Here is a 17,344-nt window from a genome sequence, read left to right on the forward strand (position 1 = left end):
TTCCCAGGCTGGAAACAAGCACTGGTGGTTGGGAGTTTGACTCCTGAAAGGTAACAGGGATCATAAGCAGCCCATACATGGTGCCAGGCTCAGAGCCTGAAACAGGTTGGGATGGAGTTCAAAGATCTCTGTGAACAGAGAATTTAAGGTTATGGGTGCCTTCCTGATCTGTGGTCTATGTTGAGCCACTATCTTGCGATTGAGAGAGGCAAGCGAGGCACAACTTCCTCTATGTACAGGCATAATGTCAACCCTACGGCTTTACAACATTTGCAGTTTATTATCATCAGGCAAGAAACTTATTGGAAAACAGATCACTCAGAGTAGTAGACAAGCTTTGAAGATTTATAAATTGCCTGTGGAAAGTAAAGAAATAACCACATGCTCAATTGCAATTGATTTCCACTCAGAAACCTTGTGTATACCCCCAGGGTAATTCCAGCTGCAGACAGCGGTGCAAAACATATAGTCCTTCACAAAACACAGAGCTGTTAATTGAGTACTAGAAATGGAAACCATCACTTCTTACAGTTGTTGAAAAACTGCAGTTAGAATAGTTAGAACTGTTGAGAGTTGGTAGGGGAGCAATAGGAGAATAGAAACAATTAAAAAATGGTACTCTCTTGGAATGAGCACTGTACCATGAGTCATAAGACCTGGGACCCGGTCCTGGATGCTACTAACTTGTGATCACAAGGCACTGTTACTAACTAGCTACACCATGCCTTTAACCTAAGACTCAGGTTCTTTGTATGGAAAAGTGTGGGTGGAAAAACTTGAGAAATTCTAAGGTCTCGTCCAACTTCCAGAATATGATGATACCATATTCTGTGTCTATGCATAGAAGGAGAAAGATATTTGTGCCCACTGTGCTAAGTGAAAAAATACAAAAAATTAATTGAAATTATTTGTACTCTTTATTTTTATATTTTATCTTTTGCCTCATTTCTTTGACTCTGAGGTTAAGGGAAATGAGAAAAAGTGACCTTCCCAATGCATATACAAAGTCAAACGTTTTTCAGCATATAATGATTTTTGGAGAGGCCTTAACTCTTGTATTAGGCTCAACTACAGCTACACTGTTATCACATTCTTAGAAGATTTGGTCACCTGTCACCCATGCCTTTGGACAAGTTCGTAAAATGAAATAAGCATGATTATCATTTCCAGGCAGAAATAAGAGTGGAAAACATTTTAGAAAAGAGGGTTTTTTTGGAGGCTGAGGCGGGTGAATCACTTGAGGTCAAGAGTTCGAGACCAGCCTGGCCAACGTGGCAAAACCCCGTCTCTACTAAAAAAATACAAAAATTAGCTGGGTGTGGTGACATGCCCCTGTAGTACCAGCTACTTGGAGGCTGCAACAGAAGAATCACTTGAGCCTGGGAGACGGAGGTTGCAGTGAGCCAATATTACACCTCTGCACTCCAGCCTGGGCAACAGAGCAAGACTCTGTCTCAAAAAAAAAAGAAAAAAAAGAAAAGAGGGTTTTGATAGTAGTTCCAAATCCCACAGCATCTTATAGACCTGACTTGTTCCTAAAATGTATTACTAGGCTAAGAGTAATAGACCATTAGTCAAAATGAAAGTCAACAATGCTAAAACATATGTAAGTATACAAAAGGAAGAGCTCTATAGTAGGATGAGTCATTTATTTCTAGATACCACCAAAGGCTTAAATGTTTATTTGAAATTCTAGTTTTGACAGTTTTATGAGTTTAAGCATCTTATGCAAGAGTACCTGAGGTTGGGGGTTGGTGTGTACGGAATGTACCTGATCTGTATATTTACTTTTGTTCCCTTTCCTCATCCTCTCCCAAGGTACATAGTTTTTTCCTTCTGCACATTTTAATGAAACTCTTCTACCAGCCCTGTCAGAAATGACAGTGTTTATTACAGAGAATGGCAAACTTGTCAAAATGGTACTAGAATGAGAAATCGTCACTATATAAATCACTGTCAATAGGGCATGAATTCACTTTTGAAGGTGACATTGCTGATGATATGAAGTTTCTCAAGGATAATTGAGACAAAGAGAATAGGATTAATGCTTAGAGTTTGTCCACCATCCTTTAGATTCTATGAATAAAACACAGGGGTTAATGAGTTTCTGTTGGACTTCTGGGCAAATATCATCAGTTCAGTAACACTTCTTTTCTATTTTGAGCCTAAAGGGAAGTAAGCATCTGATTACAAAGTGGACATCAACCATCATATGGAAAGGAAAGACTATTACAAAGGAAGGTTGATTGGCTCCCTTTTTGCTGCACTATAGTTCGCTTTGGTTGAGCATGGTAGTATCAACTTGTGCTTTTCTGAACAATTACTCTTCACAACTTTTTATAATATCTTGAATTCATTGATAGAAGAGTCTGAAACACAGTCAGTGTGTATATATATGTGTGTGTGTATATATATATATACACACACACACACACACATATATATAGACAGATACAGATATATCTACCTCCATTCAGCGGGATACTATGCAGTCATTAAAAAGACCAAGGTAGATCACTGTTCTAGGTTGGATGCCCAGCAGAGGGATGAGGCAGAAATTGTGTGCTGGAGTTTTACTGTGAAGTGCTTTCTGGAACAAGCTTTGCAAGACAGCAAAGGATTGGGAAGCAAAACTGAGCCAAGGGAGAAGTTGAACTGCAGTGTCATTACAGCAGAGGTCTTAGCCTATCCCATAGGGAGCTTGGGGTTTGGGATGAGTCTTAGGAGATGTCTTCCTTTAATCCGCCGGGCTGGGCCTTTATATCAACAGCTCCCTCATTGACCAGTCACTGTAGTATAGTCTTGGTGGAACCAACTCCCTTTGGTCAAAGGCAATTCAAAGGGAGGCATTTACTTAGTTGAGCACTGTCAACAGACAACACTCCCAGAATCAAGGAGAATGAGTACTGTGATTCCAGACAGCACACAGGACCCAGCACTATCTCTATGTGCTGAGACTTCAACTGTGAACTGCCAAATGGAAAAGCCAGGTCCAGAAGACTTATATGTAGGTAAATATGCTTTTACATTCTTGAAAAGAATCGCAAGAAATAATTAGAATTGTTATCTTTAGAAGGAAGGGGTTGAGGGGAGAGAAAGGGCTACCTTAAGTCTTTCAAAAGCTCCAAGCATTGCTTCTTTTAGAAGTCACTCCTGTATCAGAGCAAATGCATTAGAATGTACCCACATTTCTCATTAAATTTACTACACACACACACACACACACACACACATATATATATCAACTAGGTAGGAGTTGAATTTATTTGAATGATAATTGACCAACTGATCCAATATTACATTTTGAATACATTTAAGTAAATATTAATTACTATCTAATTTGTAATTTTATTTTTTTCTTTTAAAGCCAACAGCTTTTGCAGGCCTTAATTATTTCCACAGGCCCTTATAAGCTCATACACTCTATTGCTTATTAGTTACTGAAATCTAAGCAGAAAGAGGCTGGTCCACCTTCTGTTACCTATGTTTCTATACTCTTTGGACTTGCTAATATTATGAACATTTTTATTTTTTAAATCTGCACATGAAAACATGCTCAACACCACTAATCATTAGGGAAATGCTAATCAGAACTACAATGAGATACTACCTCACACCCATTAGAATGATGTTTTGAAAATTTTTTTACCACTAATATTTCAGTATAAGAATGACTATTTTTTTAAAAAAAAACAGAAAATAAGTGTTTGTCAGGATGTGGAGAAATTGGAATCCTTGGGTGCTCTTGCTGGGGTTATAAAATGGTACAGCTGCTGTGGAAGACAGTATGACGGTTCCTCAAAAAATGAAAAACAGAATTACCATATGATCCACCAATTCCACTTCTGATTATATTTCCAAAAGAATTAAAGGCAGGGTCCCAAGGAGGTATTTGTACACCCATGATCATAGCAGCGTTATTCACAATAGCTAAAGCACAGAAGCAACCCAAGTGTCTGTGGACAGATGAATGGAAAAGCTAAATGTGGTCTCTACATACAAGGGAATATTATTCAGATTTTAAAACGAAGGAAATTCTGACATATGTTACAACGTGGATGAACCTTGAGGACATTATGCTAAGTGAAATGAGCCAGTCACAAAAAGACGAGTACTGTGTGATTCCACTTCTGTGAGGCAGTTAGAAATAGTCAAAATCATAGAGATTTGAGAATGTTCTAACTAGTGGAATGTAGAATGATGGTTTCCAGGGGCTGGTAAAAGAGGGGTGTGGGGAGTTATTGTTTAATGGGTATAGAGTTTCAGTTTTACACAAGAGAGTGAGTTCTGGAGATGGATAGTGGTGATGGTTGCACAATATTGTGAATGTATTTGGTACCTCTGAACTATTCAGGTCAGAAAAGTTAGGATGGTAAAATGTATGTCATGTGCATTTTACCACAAAAAAAATTGGAGTAAAATTCAACCAGATATATCAGAGAAGTGATATTATGGGATTTTTTAAAGTTTCTTTTTAATATATTCATTTTTTGAAAAAGAAGAAAAAAAAAGAAAGTTAAAAAAAGAAAAAGAAGGAAGTATTGTATTAAAAAAAAAAAACAAGCTTAAAGGGAGAAACCTTCCTAATGAGTTAGCGTGTGCCCTTGTTGTGATCGTTTAGCATATGGGACCAATAGGAAGTACCCATTGAGCTACCCCATCATCCAAGGTTCTGCAGAGAACTGCTGCTGCTTCCCTGAGTTACCACTTGGTCAGAGAGAACTTCCCAGCATACTCTTTTTTTTGTTTGTTTGTTTTTTTGTTGTTTTTTTGTTTTTTTTTTTGAGCTAGAGTCGGAGTCTGGCTCTGTCACCCAGGCTGGAGTGCAGTGGCGCAAACTCAGCTCACTGCACCTCTCCTTCCTGGGTTCAAGCGATTCTCCTGCCTCAGTCTCCCAAGTAGCTGGGATTACAGGCGCCCACCACCACACCCGGCTAATTTTTGTATTTTTAGTAGAGATGGAGTTTCACCATGGTGGCCAGGATGGCTCGAACTCCTGATCTCAGATGATCCGCCTGCCTCGGCCTCCCAAAGTGCTGGGATTACAGGCGCGAGCCACCTTGCCTGCCCAGCATATTCTTTTTGCCAATTATTTCATCTTGATTATTTCAGATAACCAGCAAATTATTTCATCTTTCTAGAAAGAGGAGAGACTTCCCTTCGATGGCTTTTTGATTTTGGTGGAATTCACAAGAAGAGGTCTTCATAAGATCACAGTGCTTTTGGGGAAGAAAAAAATCAAAGTGGATCTATAAGATAGCCCTGCACAGTGTCTTGAGAATGCAGCCTGCACAGCACAGGGCTGATCCTAAAAACACTAAGCTATGCCATCACTCAACACAGTTGACAGGGAGAGGGTTAGGGTCAGGTTTCACCATGGAGGTGACCTTCACCTTGTTCTTTGGTCATGGTAAGGTAAGTCAAGTGCATTTTAGAATAAAACAATGCTTTAAAAAGTAGGAAGCTCCAAACTAAGGATCTGATTTCCAAGGAGTTATAGAAATGGGATTAAAATGACATTTATTCAACTATAAATGGCAATAAAACTTTCTTGATGTAACATAGTGATTACACATGTGGGTTCTAGAGTCAGAAGGACTGAGTTGGAATCCCGCCTTTGTCACTGATTGGCTTTAGGACCTTGGGAAAGTGATTTCACCTCACCAGGTCTCAGTTTTCTCAGTTGTGAAATGAGTATACTAATATCCTAAGGGACCTCATAAGGTCGTTGAGAAGATTAAATGAGATAATGTACTGCACTAAAAGTATTTAATACGGTGTTAGGACATAGTAAGTGCTCAATAAATGTTGGCCTTAGCAGAGGTTTCACATGTTTCTTCTCAATAATCTCGCAAAACTCTGAGAGGTAATCCTCCTTTCAGAGAATGCATAGCAGCAGACATTCAGCGAGGTTAAGCAGCTCACCAGTATTACACAGCTAATAAATGACGGGAGCAGAAATCCTCCACAAGGCTCCTGACTCCTAAGTTTAAGGTGTTTTCCATTCTAGTAGAGGTAGTAAATTAAATACCAGCCAATCATTCGGCATTTATTTTAAAATGATACATTATCACAGCATTTGTACGACGTTCTCATCTTCTTTGCAGCACTCACCTTGTATTGCAGTGAGCCAAAGAGTAGAGGATATTCCATCTTTAGAACCATGGAATTTAGAGGGGTTTCAGATTCTGAGGATACTTGGGGTTTGGGATGACACGTGAAGAAATTAATCCGTGTATACTCTACCCTATGGTATTATTCATATTTATTGTTTTTCTCTTATTGGTAGGTCCCAGTCAGTACCTCTGGAGATGAATCACTCCCAATCAAAAGGCAACAGGGACTTCATATCACTGTTTTCTTGTTCTGGACACTAGATGTCACACTAAGTAAAGTTTTAGAGGTTACTCTCTAGAGTAAGGCGTGGCACAGTGTCTAAACCTCAGCTATGAAAAATTATAGCTCGTACATAAACATAAAGCTGAACTTTACATTTTTTTGTTTCTTTTTTTTGTAAAGCTGAACTTTATATTTCTAGTAGAATGCAGTGAAAAGGTACTTTCCCTAACAAAACATTCAGAAAAAGAATTGTTAATAAGAAAATGTAGTTGGAATAGCAGCCTATTTTCATTGTTAAACAGATAGATCCCATTTATATGCACATACAATCGTATTTCCTTCCAGAAACAAAGTGATTTTTCTAGAGGCAGCTCATGTATACATATCTGTAATCATTTATGTTCTGAGATGGGGAGAAGCCGTTCTTCCTGCAAAAAGAACCAGACATTATCCTAACCTACAAGGGATGGAGAAGGTGAAAGAAGAGATACTGAATATGAGATTCATTATCTCCTGAAACGGTCTCAGGGAGGGATGTGTGATCATCTTTCTTGCATGGCTTAAGCAAAGAAGATGGAGAAGATGGTGCCTCCCAGCCTCCTTGACCTCATTTTTTTCCTTGATTTTGGCTTTCAGAAATCTAGATGAAAATCATAGGCTGAGATTTGGAGGCACATTATTTCCCTTTGGAAAATGCATATCATATATATTTTTAATGGCAGGGAAGTTGGACGCAGTACGTGAAAGAGTTAGATATTCTATCCTCTAACTTAAATGTGTTATTGAAACTTCAGTAAGTTTCTACTAGATATATTTCTACTAGAAATATAAAGTTCAGCTTTACAAAAAAAAAAAGAAACAATGTTTGAAATTCATTGGAAGCTAGAGATAATTAATTCAAGCATTAGCAGTCACAGTACACTTTTATTTTTTCAAGTAACTCAGTAATTAATTTGAACTGTGTCTAATCTGCACATGAATAGAAACACATATTTCTATATGTAATTACAGTTGTAAATAATGTTTAACTTTCAGGGTTTTCTAGGTAGTGTATTTCCATTGGACATAATCCCTTCTATATTTGTCAAATATCAGTGCCTTGTTTATGCTAAGATCACTAGGATAAATAAGGTTACAACTGCTAAAATGCTACTCTTTAGATTTGGGAGTCATCCATGTCTTCCCCTTTCTTATTCAGGAAATGGACAACTGGTTATTTTAACAGTGCCTTCTAAGACTAGGTGGTTCTAGTTAGCTCTTACATTCTGTTGGGACTTGGGAAGTTTTTCCTCATGTTACTGCCTTGTGTTTTAGCAACCGGAGGTTACCCAGGTCCCCAGAAAAATCTTTCATTTTCTCCACGAGTGCTCAGGATGATGGCAGCCTGTGCTGTTTCTCCTTCAAGAAGTCAGACAGCCACTTCGGACCATCTGTAGGCTATTCATTCCTCCAGTGGTTTGACGATTCAGAAAAGCTATAACTCATCATGAAGGCCTCAAAGGGAGGAAAACCTCTCCAGAACAAAATGTAGACAAGACCATGTCCCTATCAGGTCGAAGGTTGGGGTTTTTCCACGTGGGTAGGAAGGTCAGCTCTGTATTTACCAAATAGTTATTGAATAACCGTTGTGCCAGGCTCTAGGGAATGTGGGTATTGTCCTTGCTCAGATGGAGTAAAACCTGTGCCCTTCGCCTGCCTGACTACTGTTAAAGCTGATCTATATCATTATTGTTTAAGACAACTGTCAGGGCATTATTGTTTAAGACAGCCGTCATGGCTGTTGGGTGGCCTTCCTGGTTTCTCCACTGACTTGCCGTTTGATTTTGGGATGTCGGCTCCAGAACCTTCACTCTCCATGCCTAAAGGAAGACCTAATGCTTTAAAGAAACACTCTGAGGCTCACTGATTTCAATGCAACCAATATTAATTGATCATCTGCCATGTGCTAAGCCTGCAAGGAATCAAAAAAATGAACGAAGAGTATCTTCCATAAGGAAGTTACAAAAGAGTAAAGAGGATGAGACAGGTACACTATACAAAGACAGTGTGTTGAGCTTAGAATTCCAGGTTGATGACTGGGTGGTGTGAGAAGCAAAAGCAAACAGTGAAGCATCTGGGAGCACTTTACCTACGTGTATCTCATTTGCACGTCACAATAACTCAATGAGGAAACTGAGTCACAGAGAGGCTAGGTAACTTCTCCAAGGTCATTCAACAAGGCAGGGGTGAAACTGAGCTCCTATTGGAACCCACATCTCAGGGAGCAGGGATTCTTCTTTCTTTCAATCAGTATGTACTTTTACAGACCGGGTGCGATGGCTCACGCCTGTAATCCCAGCACTTTGGGAGGCCGAGGTGGGTCGATCACCCGAAGTCAGGAGTTTAAGACAAGCCTGGCCAACATTTAGTGAAACCCGGTCTTCACTAAAGGCACAAAAATTAGCCGGACGTGGTGGCGTGCATCTGTAATCCCAGCTACTCGGGAGGCTGAGGTGGGAGAACCACTTGAACCCAGGAGGCGGAGCTTGCAGTGAGCCGAGATTGCACCACTGCACTCCAGTCTGGGTGACAGAGCGAGCCTCTGTCTTAAAACAAACAAACAAACAAAACACTATGTATCTCTGCAACTTAAAACAGCTTTGTAAGATTAGGTGGCAGACTTGCAGACCGTGGATTTCTAACGTATCCATGAACCATATTTTTATGTCCAACAGGTCATGGATTGACGGCAGTCAAGGAAAAAGCAGGGGCCACTCTACGGATTCATGGTGTAAATTCTGGATCTTCTGAAGGGGCCCAACCAGACACTGAAAACGGAGTCCCTGCAAGTGAGTGATGCGTCTCCTCTGGGTGTTCCTGGACTTTATTACACCATGTGCATAATCAGAGGGTTTCCAAGTTCAGATCAGCAACATGAACTCTTAAAGGATTTCTTTCTTCTCTTTAGTAACAGATGCAGCCACAGATCAGGGCCCTGCAGAAAGCCCACCCACCTCCCCTTCATTGGCCTCTCGGGGTATGCTGTCTGCCATCACCAATGTGGTTCAAAACACAGTGAGTCGCTGGCTGCTTCCTCTCTTTCCCCTGTATTTCCCAGGGCCTTCTTTTGATATTTCCATTTACCAGTGACCTAGATACATCAGAGAAACGATGGCCTTGCTCAGAACTTTGGATTATGGTTTTTTTTTTTTTATGTTTTCTGCTACAAAGCAGACGTAACCTTGGATTCAAAATAATAAGGGCAAAATGAAATATATTTTATGTTTAAAAGAAAAGAGCTGTTTGGAAGGAACATTTTTCAGTCTGATTTAACAGAGTCCTTTCAAGCTGCAGCAAGGACAGCCTCTGGTTGAGGGGAGAGAGAACTCTTTGTCAGAGCTGGGACAACTGTTTTTCCTAAATGCTCTGCTTATCTTATCCCTAAATTTGAAAAAGCATTAAACCGTTTAAATAAAAAGTACCAGTTACAAGACAGGAAAAACAGCCCAAATATGTTTCTGAAGTGTTTCCGGAGACCAGCGTTCTTCCCCCATCCCTACCTCTTCATTCCCACTCTTCCTCTTCCGTACATCACCCTAAGTGTACCCGCCCCCCGATCCCTGCCTACCTCTTAAAAGAAGCTCAATTTATTAGCAGCTAAACATTGGTGAATATTGAAAAAAGGGAGGCATCTCAACTGAGGTAAGGCAGCTAGCTGGTCCTCAGGGTCGGGGAGAAAGATTTTTTTCTTTCTTTCTTTTTTTTTTTTTTGAGACGGAGTCTCACTCTGTGACCTAGGCTGGGGTGCAGTGGTGCATTCTTGGCTCACTGCAACCTCCGCATCCCTGGTTCAAGTGATTCTCCCACCTCAGCCTCCCAAGTAACTGAGATTACAGGTGCCCACCACCACACCCAGCTAATTTTGGTGTTTTTAGTAGAGACGGGGTTTCACCATGTTGGCCAAGCTTGTCTTGAACTCTAGACCTCAGGTGATCCTCCCGCCTTGGCCTCCCAAAGTGCTGGGATTACACATGTGAAGGTTTATTTCTTGCTGTGTAAACTAACTAGTTTTTCTAAAAATATGGCTCGTGTCCCATTTATTCATTCATTCAGTCATTAAAAGAAAAACAACAACAGAAACATGATTAGCCCTCACTATGTTCCAAGATCTGTGCTGGATCTTGGATATATGCTGGCAAACAAGAGGGCACAATATCCTGGAGGACTGAGGCGACTGAACAGATAAACACAATGTGATTTGGGAAGAGGTGAGGGCTGCGGTCAAACATGAGAATATCTCACCCAGACCTTAGGGTCAGGACGTGCCAGAAATATAGAAAATGACCAGTCTTCTCCTTGCTATTTGAGGACCTCTAGACTGGGGTGGCGTGAAGGAGGAGCAGCAAATCTGTCTTAGGAGTCAAATAGCAATACAAGTCAGCCACCCCTGTGGAGGGTTTGTGGGATGGGAAATGAATGGAGCTCTGTCAATATCTCTGGTATAAGAAATGAATTCACGGCCTATCTGGGCTACCAAGAGGGCACTCTTGAGTTTGTCTTCAGCAGCCTCACATTCCTTTCTGGGTTCTCTCCAACCTTCTTGACCCCTCTTTCCCAAGTTCCAGACACTACCCCTCCAGGTCTATCCTTAACACAAATCCCTATGTCCTTTCTTCCACCATTTTATTCTCAATAAGATAATTTTTTCGTAGGATGTTAGCAGGCACTAAGTCAAATTACACAGAAGTGTGAATTGCTACTGTCCCATCATCCCCCTGAAGCGTGTGCACTGAAAAATCTGATTTATAGCAAGATTACTGGTTGGCTCCCAAATCTAAAAACAGTCTAAATGCCCAAGATGAAAATAAAGTATATTAATTCTATGAAATTCAGTATTTCTATTTAAATGATAATTATGAAGATTGGAAAATGCATATCAGTAATAATATCATAATAAAATAAAATTTATATCATTTTTACGTATGGTGGGAAAAAACAGATGTATGCATATTATAATTGCAGTTATACAGTTGGAGTGTATGTATGAAAGAGTTGCAAAGAAATGTACACAGTTCTGTTCACTTGAATAGTTTAGTGAGTAAGTCTGGGTTCTTTCAATCTTTTAAAAAAGGCAACGATGACTGACAAAGGGATTTGCAGAAGGATAACTATATAATACACCAGTTTCTAAAGCCAGAAGTACAAGGAAATCAACGTGTCTTATTTCATGGATATACTAATTATAGGCAGTTATTGCTAGTTTCTGAGAGTATGCAAGAACCGTCTAAAACAGCCTGAAGGTCTTACCCTCCAGGGCCCTAGATTAAAGAAGTCCCTAAATTAGCAGGACTACTTGACATTTTAATAGGCTGCTCCAAGCAACTCTGTTACTTGGGTTAAAATTTTTTTAAACAGAAAACAGCAATTGGGTCACCTGTTAATTTTGTGTCTTAGATACACATCTATTCATACACAGAGAGCCAGTAAAATTAAAAAGGGATTAATTTTATTTTATATGCTTTTTTTTCCTAAGCATCATTTTTAATAACATTGTATGTCCTACAAATTATATAACGTATGTTTTTCCAAGGAAAAGAAAATAGAGTTAAATGGATGATAAATCTTCTAATGAGAAAAAATTGTGACTTTATATTGATTTTAATATTTGAAGATAGTGCCAGTTACCTAGGAGTTGCTGACCGCTGCGAAACAGCAAAACCTAAAAATCTAATCTCATGCAGTTATCTCATCTGCAGGGTAAAAGCGTCTTAACTGGAGGCCTTGATGCGTTGGAATTCATCGGCAAGAAAACCATGAATGTCCTTGCAGAAAGTGACCCGGGCTTTAAGCGGACCAAGACGCTCATGGAGAGAACTGTTTCCTTGTCTCAGGTTGGATTATATAGTTTTGCAATTTTTTCTTTCAGTCAATAAAATAAATAAGTTTTTATTTATCTTTTTGAATAGCTAATTTAAAGCATGTGATTCAAATCAAATGGCGTGAAAGAGCAGAGAGAGAAAATTGAGCTTCTACTACCTCCGTTTCCTCAGTCATTCAATTCCTCAGGGGAGACAACCACTTTTAACAGTTTCTTAAGGATTCTATCAGAGAATCCTGGTATAAGAAATGAATTCACGGCCTATCTGAGCTACCAAGAGGGCACAGCATGTAGATATGGATATAGATCTATAGATGCAGCTATATATAAATATACAGATGTATAAGTATATGTGTATGCATGTGGATAGACATGTACATAAATACACACATACTTTTTCAACCCAATGGTAGCATACTAAACACACTCTTGTTCCTTGCTTAATTCACTTGATATTATTTCTTGAAGATGATCCATTTATGTCATGGTGTGCATCCCATCTCTACCACTTAGTAGCTGTGTGACCTTGGGCAAGTTACTTAGCCCCTCTGTGCCTCAGCTTACTCACCTGTACACCAGGGATAATTTACATACCTACCAATAACTTTGCTCTGAGGCTAAGCTGAGTTAGAACAGAACCCAGCTCTTAGTAAGCACTCAGAAACGTTAGTTGTCGTCATTGTCATTATTATGTGTCGGTATAATAGGTGGAAATGGTATCTCATTGGAATTTTATATTCTATTTCTCGTGATATGTGCAAGGATGCTCTTCTCTCACACTTGCAGCACTAAAGTTTTCCAGCCCTTCTTGCAAAACATAATACAAAGAATTCAATCTATCTTTGCTTACTTAAAATAGTTAAGAAAATTAGAAATAATATTTGTCTTATTTTCCAAATAATGACTCACACTTCCAGCTGAAACATGCCTAACTTACTGCACAGTCCAGGCATGCCCCAGTCCACCTCCTCCATGAGAGACTGATACACCAGGTCTCTGTGCTTTCCTGAAATCAGAGGCAGCTGATGCAGCAGTGGATTTTGTAAACGTCACAGGCAGGACTTAGTACTAGGAACCCATGAAGGTTGCCTTCATGAACAGCTATCACTGAGAATATGTTCATGGCAACCCCTAGAAGCTTTTGTTTGAGGCTATTTCTTCTTGCCTCTTCTGGAATAACCCAAGTATGAGCACTCTGATGTTGTAGTCCAGGGAGGGACTTTGCAGGATCATCTAGACCATCACCCTCCTGCCCCTTGAAAAATAAAATAGATGACTGGGCATGGTGGCTCACACCCATAATCCCAGCACTTTGGGAGGCCGAGGCAGGCAGATCACCTGAGGTCAGGAGTTCAAGACCAGTCTGGCCACGATGAGGAAACCCTGTCTTTACTAAAAATACAAAAAAAAAAAAAAATTAGCTGGATGTAGTGGCGAGCACCTGTAATCCCAGCTACTCAGGAGGCTGAGGCAGGGGAATTGCTTGAACCAGGGAGGTGGCAGTTGCAGTGAGCTGAGATTGTGCCACTGCACTCCAGCCTGGGCAACAGAGTGGGACTGCATCTCAAAAAAAAAAAAGAAGAAGAGGAAGAGGAAGGAAGAAGAAGGAGAAGGAGAAGGAGGAGAAGGAGAAGAAGGAGTAGTAGGAGGAGGAGGAGGAGAATAGATTAGTATTAGGTAATTCGCACTAGATGTCATAAAAGAACAACCACCCCTAAGTATCAGTATGACTTAGAACAAAAAGGTTTGCCTTTCGTTCTCACAAAGTGCAGCATGAACATTCTGCTCACACAGGAGACTCGTCCCAGGGGGCTCTCATGGGTAGCACACTTCTGAGCCCACATCTTCTGGCCCCATCATCTTGAAATGCCTTACTTCCAGCCTCATGGAGAGGGGATGTGGAAGGCAATATCTGGTATTTCAGAAAGTGACAAGTGCCATGGGGAAAAAGACAAAGTAGAACAGGAAGAGGTGATCAGGAATTAGGAGTATGGGTGTGAGGGGCAGGCTGAGTGTTAAGTAGAATAGTGATTGGGCAGATGATGACATGCGAGCAAATCCTTGAAGGATATGAGAGCGTTGACCATGCAGGAACCTGAGTAAAGCTCATTCCAGGCCAAGGGAGAACGCATGCAAAGGCCCTAAAGCAGGAGTGTCTGGTATGAACGCAGAACAGCAGGATGCCCGTGATGGAGAGGAGTGAGCTCTGGGTGAGAGGTGTTGAAGAGGACACCAGAGTGGTGATGGGGAGTGACAGACGTTCGTAAGGACCTTGGGTTTGACTGTTAGTGAAATGGGGAAACCATTGCAGCATTTTGAGAAAAGAAGTGACAGAATCTGATCTGTGCTTTAATAGGACCCCTCTAGTTCCTGGGTAGAAAATTGGCTGGGAGGACCAAGGGCAGGGAGACTGGTTAGAATGAGCATCAGTCTGTGCCCTCCCAGAAACAGACACCAAGATGGGCTTACATGGGCTTAAATGTGCAAGGATTTCATTAGGGGAAGTGTGTGTGAGAGAGAAAATGGGGAGGGAGCCCAGGAAGGCTGGGAGAACCATTAGACCAAGATGCCGGTCCCATCCCAGTGAAGGAAAGGGGGAGAGAAAAATGAGTGGAAGTGTCCTAGACTGCAGTGTGGCCTGGGCAAGCCTGGGCGAAGCCATGGGAAAGCCCTTCAGCCAAAGGCTGCTGACAAAGGAGACCTCATCTTCCAGGAACAGGTCTGCCTTAGTGCCCTGCTGCACCAGTGATTGGCAGGGAGGAGCTGTGGGAGACTGAAGGCTGGATTTCAAAATCTGGCATGTATGCTCCCAGGAGTAGGAGGGAGGTCTGCAGGTTGCACTGTCACACCCTCCGCTGCAGGCAATTGCACTGTCTAAACAAGAGATAACCGTGGCCCCGTGCAGCATGGAGGCCTTGTAGGTAGTGACGAATGGCTGATTCTGGGTGTAATTTGAAGATAGATCCAGATCACTTGTTGGAATGAATGTGAGCTGTGAGATAGAAGGAGTTGTCAGGGATGGCTCCAAGGTCTTTTGGACAACTGGAAAGATGAAGCTTACATCAGCTGACACAGGGGAGTCTGTTATATTTTTCCTTTACACACTAAGGAAATATATAACTATAGACACTAGAAGCATGCATGCATGCACTAACTACATTTCTCCTGTATTTTTATCCCAGTGGCACAGGGAATACTCTTTCTTTTTCTTTCTTTCTTTTTTTTTTTTTTTTTGTCACCCAGGATGGAGCGTAGTCTCAGCTCACTGCAACCTCCACCTCCTGGGTTCAAGCAATTCTCCTGCCTCAGCCTCCTGAGTAGCTGGAATTACAGGTGTGCACCACCACACCTGGCTAATTTTTGTATTTTTAGCAGAGACGGGGTTTCACCATGTTGGCCAGGCTGGTCCCGAACTCCTGACCTCAGATGATCCGCCCAGTTCAGCCTCCCAAAGTGCTGGGATTACAGGCGTGAGCCACCGCGCCCAGCCAAGCACAGGGAATACTCTTTAAATAACACGGGGACGGGGGGGTCCTTGGATTCCACACATGTAAGTCTCCATAGCTTCTCTGTGTCAGAAATTCTTCCAGGCCAGGATCATTCCCTGCTATTGAAACCAACTTCCCTTTCTTTTCCAGTGGGAAAATAGAACCAGCATCCCTTGTCAAGCTGGTTATCCCTTAGGCAGCTTTAATTTCACTCCCCTGTTTGTTTGTTTGTTTGTTTGTTTGTTTGTTTGAGATGGAGTCTCACTCTGTCACCCAGGCTGGAGTGCAATGGCACAATCTCGGCTCACGGCAACCTCTCTCTCCCAGGTTCAAATGATTCTCCTGCCTCCCTCTTGAATAGCTGGGATTACAGGTGCCCACCACCACGCCCAGCTAATATTTTGAATTTTTAGTAGAGACAGGGTTTCACCATATTGACCAGGCTGGTCTCGAACTCCTGACCTAGTGATCGGCCCACCTCAGCCTCCCAAAGTGCTGGGATTACAGGCATGAGCCACCATAATCCTACTGGCCTACTCCCCAGTTTTGAGTGAGTCCACATCATTCCAGAGTGACCCTTTCCCTTTCTCTTCAATTTCAACCCTTCTTTCTTCTTTCCCAAAGCCCAGATTCACAGGTGGAAGCTGGTGTAGAGAAGGGAAGTGATTTCAGTGTCACTTCGTTATTTTATTTTACCACCACCAACCCCTGAGATCAGTGGGGGTAGTTAGTTTTTATTGCCAGTGTTAAAATTTTCCAGTGATGGTTTCATTGGGTTGATTGAAGAACTTTAAAATTCAGAGTCTGTGCTAATTTAGTCTTAAAGACAGACAGGAGAGAGAATTCTCTTTGCGGCCCTGTGGGTTCTTGGCAGACAACCTCAAGAACCCGAAAGGAAATGAGGCTGATTGTTTCACTGGCACACAATAAAAACCAAAGTCTCTTCTTTAGTTCTCTTCCCCTGTGAGCTTCTGGTGGTGGCCAGTGTCTTTACAGAGCTCTCCACAGAAATTAAAGAACCCCATAAACGTAATGCCTCAGTAAACTTAATGAGGAATCACATAAAAGATGCTTAGAATCAAAGAACGCAAGTGCAGAAAATTGAGAGTGACTGATGGGCTTGTGTTTATTTGTTGTCTTTTTGTTTAGCCAACAAAAAATAACTGGAGAAAAGTTATTAATGGGGAGAGGAAACTTGGTTCACAGTCATATATCTGGAAACCAGCCTTAAGAATCTACAAGCTAATATTCTTTTTTGTTTTTTTCGTTTTGAGACCAAGTCTCGCTCTGTTGCCCAGGCTGGAGTGCAGTGGTGCAATCTCGGCTCACTGCGCCTCCGGGTTCAACCTCTGCCTCTCCTGCCTCAGCCTCCTGAGTAGCTGGAATTACAGGCATGCACCACCATGCCCAGCTAATTTTTGTATTTTTGGTAGATACGTGGTTTCACCATGTTGGCCAAGCTGGTCTCGAACTCCTGACCTGAAGTGATCTGCCCACCTAGGCCTCCCAAAGTACTGGAATTACAGGTGTAAGCCACTGCGCCTGGCCCTAAGTTAATATTCTTAATTGCACTAAGTATATGATGACAAATACATTATGAGTTTATATTTATTTATTTTTAAATTGAGAAAATTTAATAACCACACACAAAAAATTTAAA

General features: G+C 41.3%; 1 protein-coding gene across 1 annotated transcript in view; it reads left to right on the forward strand.

The window, feature by feature from the left end:
- FAM114A1 (family with sequence similarity 114, member A1) overlaps positions 1 to 17,344 on the forward strand; it is an 82,773-nt gene that overhangs the window by 32,059 nt on the left and 33,370 nt on the right. The window contains exons 4-6 of the mRNA XM_011983537.1: positions 9,054 to 9,167; positions 9,287 to 9,393; positions 12,075 to 12,209. Coding sequence (XP_011838927.1) covers positions 9,054 to 9,167; positions 9,287 to 9,393; positions 12,075 to 12,209 — 356 coding nt within the window. The remainder of the gene's footprint in view (positions 1 to 9,053; positions 9,168 to 9,286; positions 9,394 to 12,074; positions 12,210 to 17,344) is intronic.

The sequence above is a fragment of the Mandrillus leucophaeus genome, unplaced genomic scaffold, assembly GCF_000951045.1.
Source record: "Mandrillus leucophaeus isolate KB7577 unplaced genomic scaffold, Mleu.le_1.0 Scaffold251, whole genome shotgun sequence".
NCBI classification, from domain to species: domain Eukaryota; kingdom Metazoa; phylum Chordata; class Mammalia; order Primates; family Cercopithecidae; genus Mandrillus; species Mandrillus leucophaeus.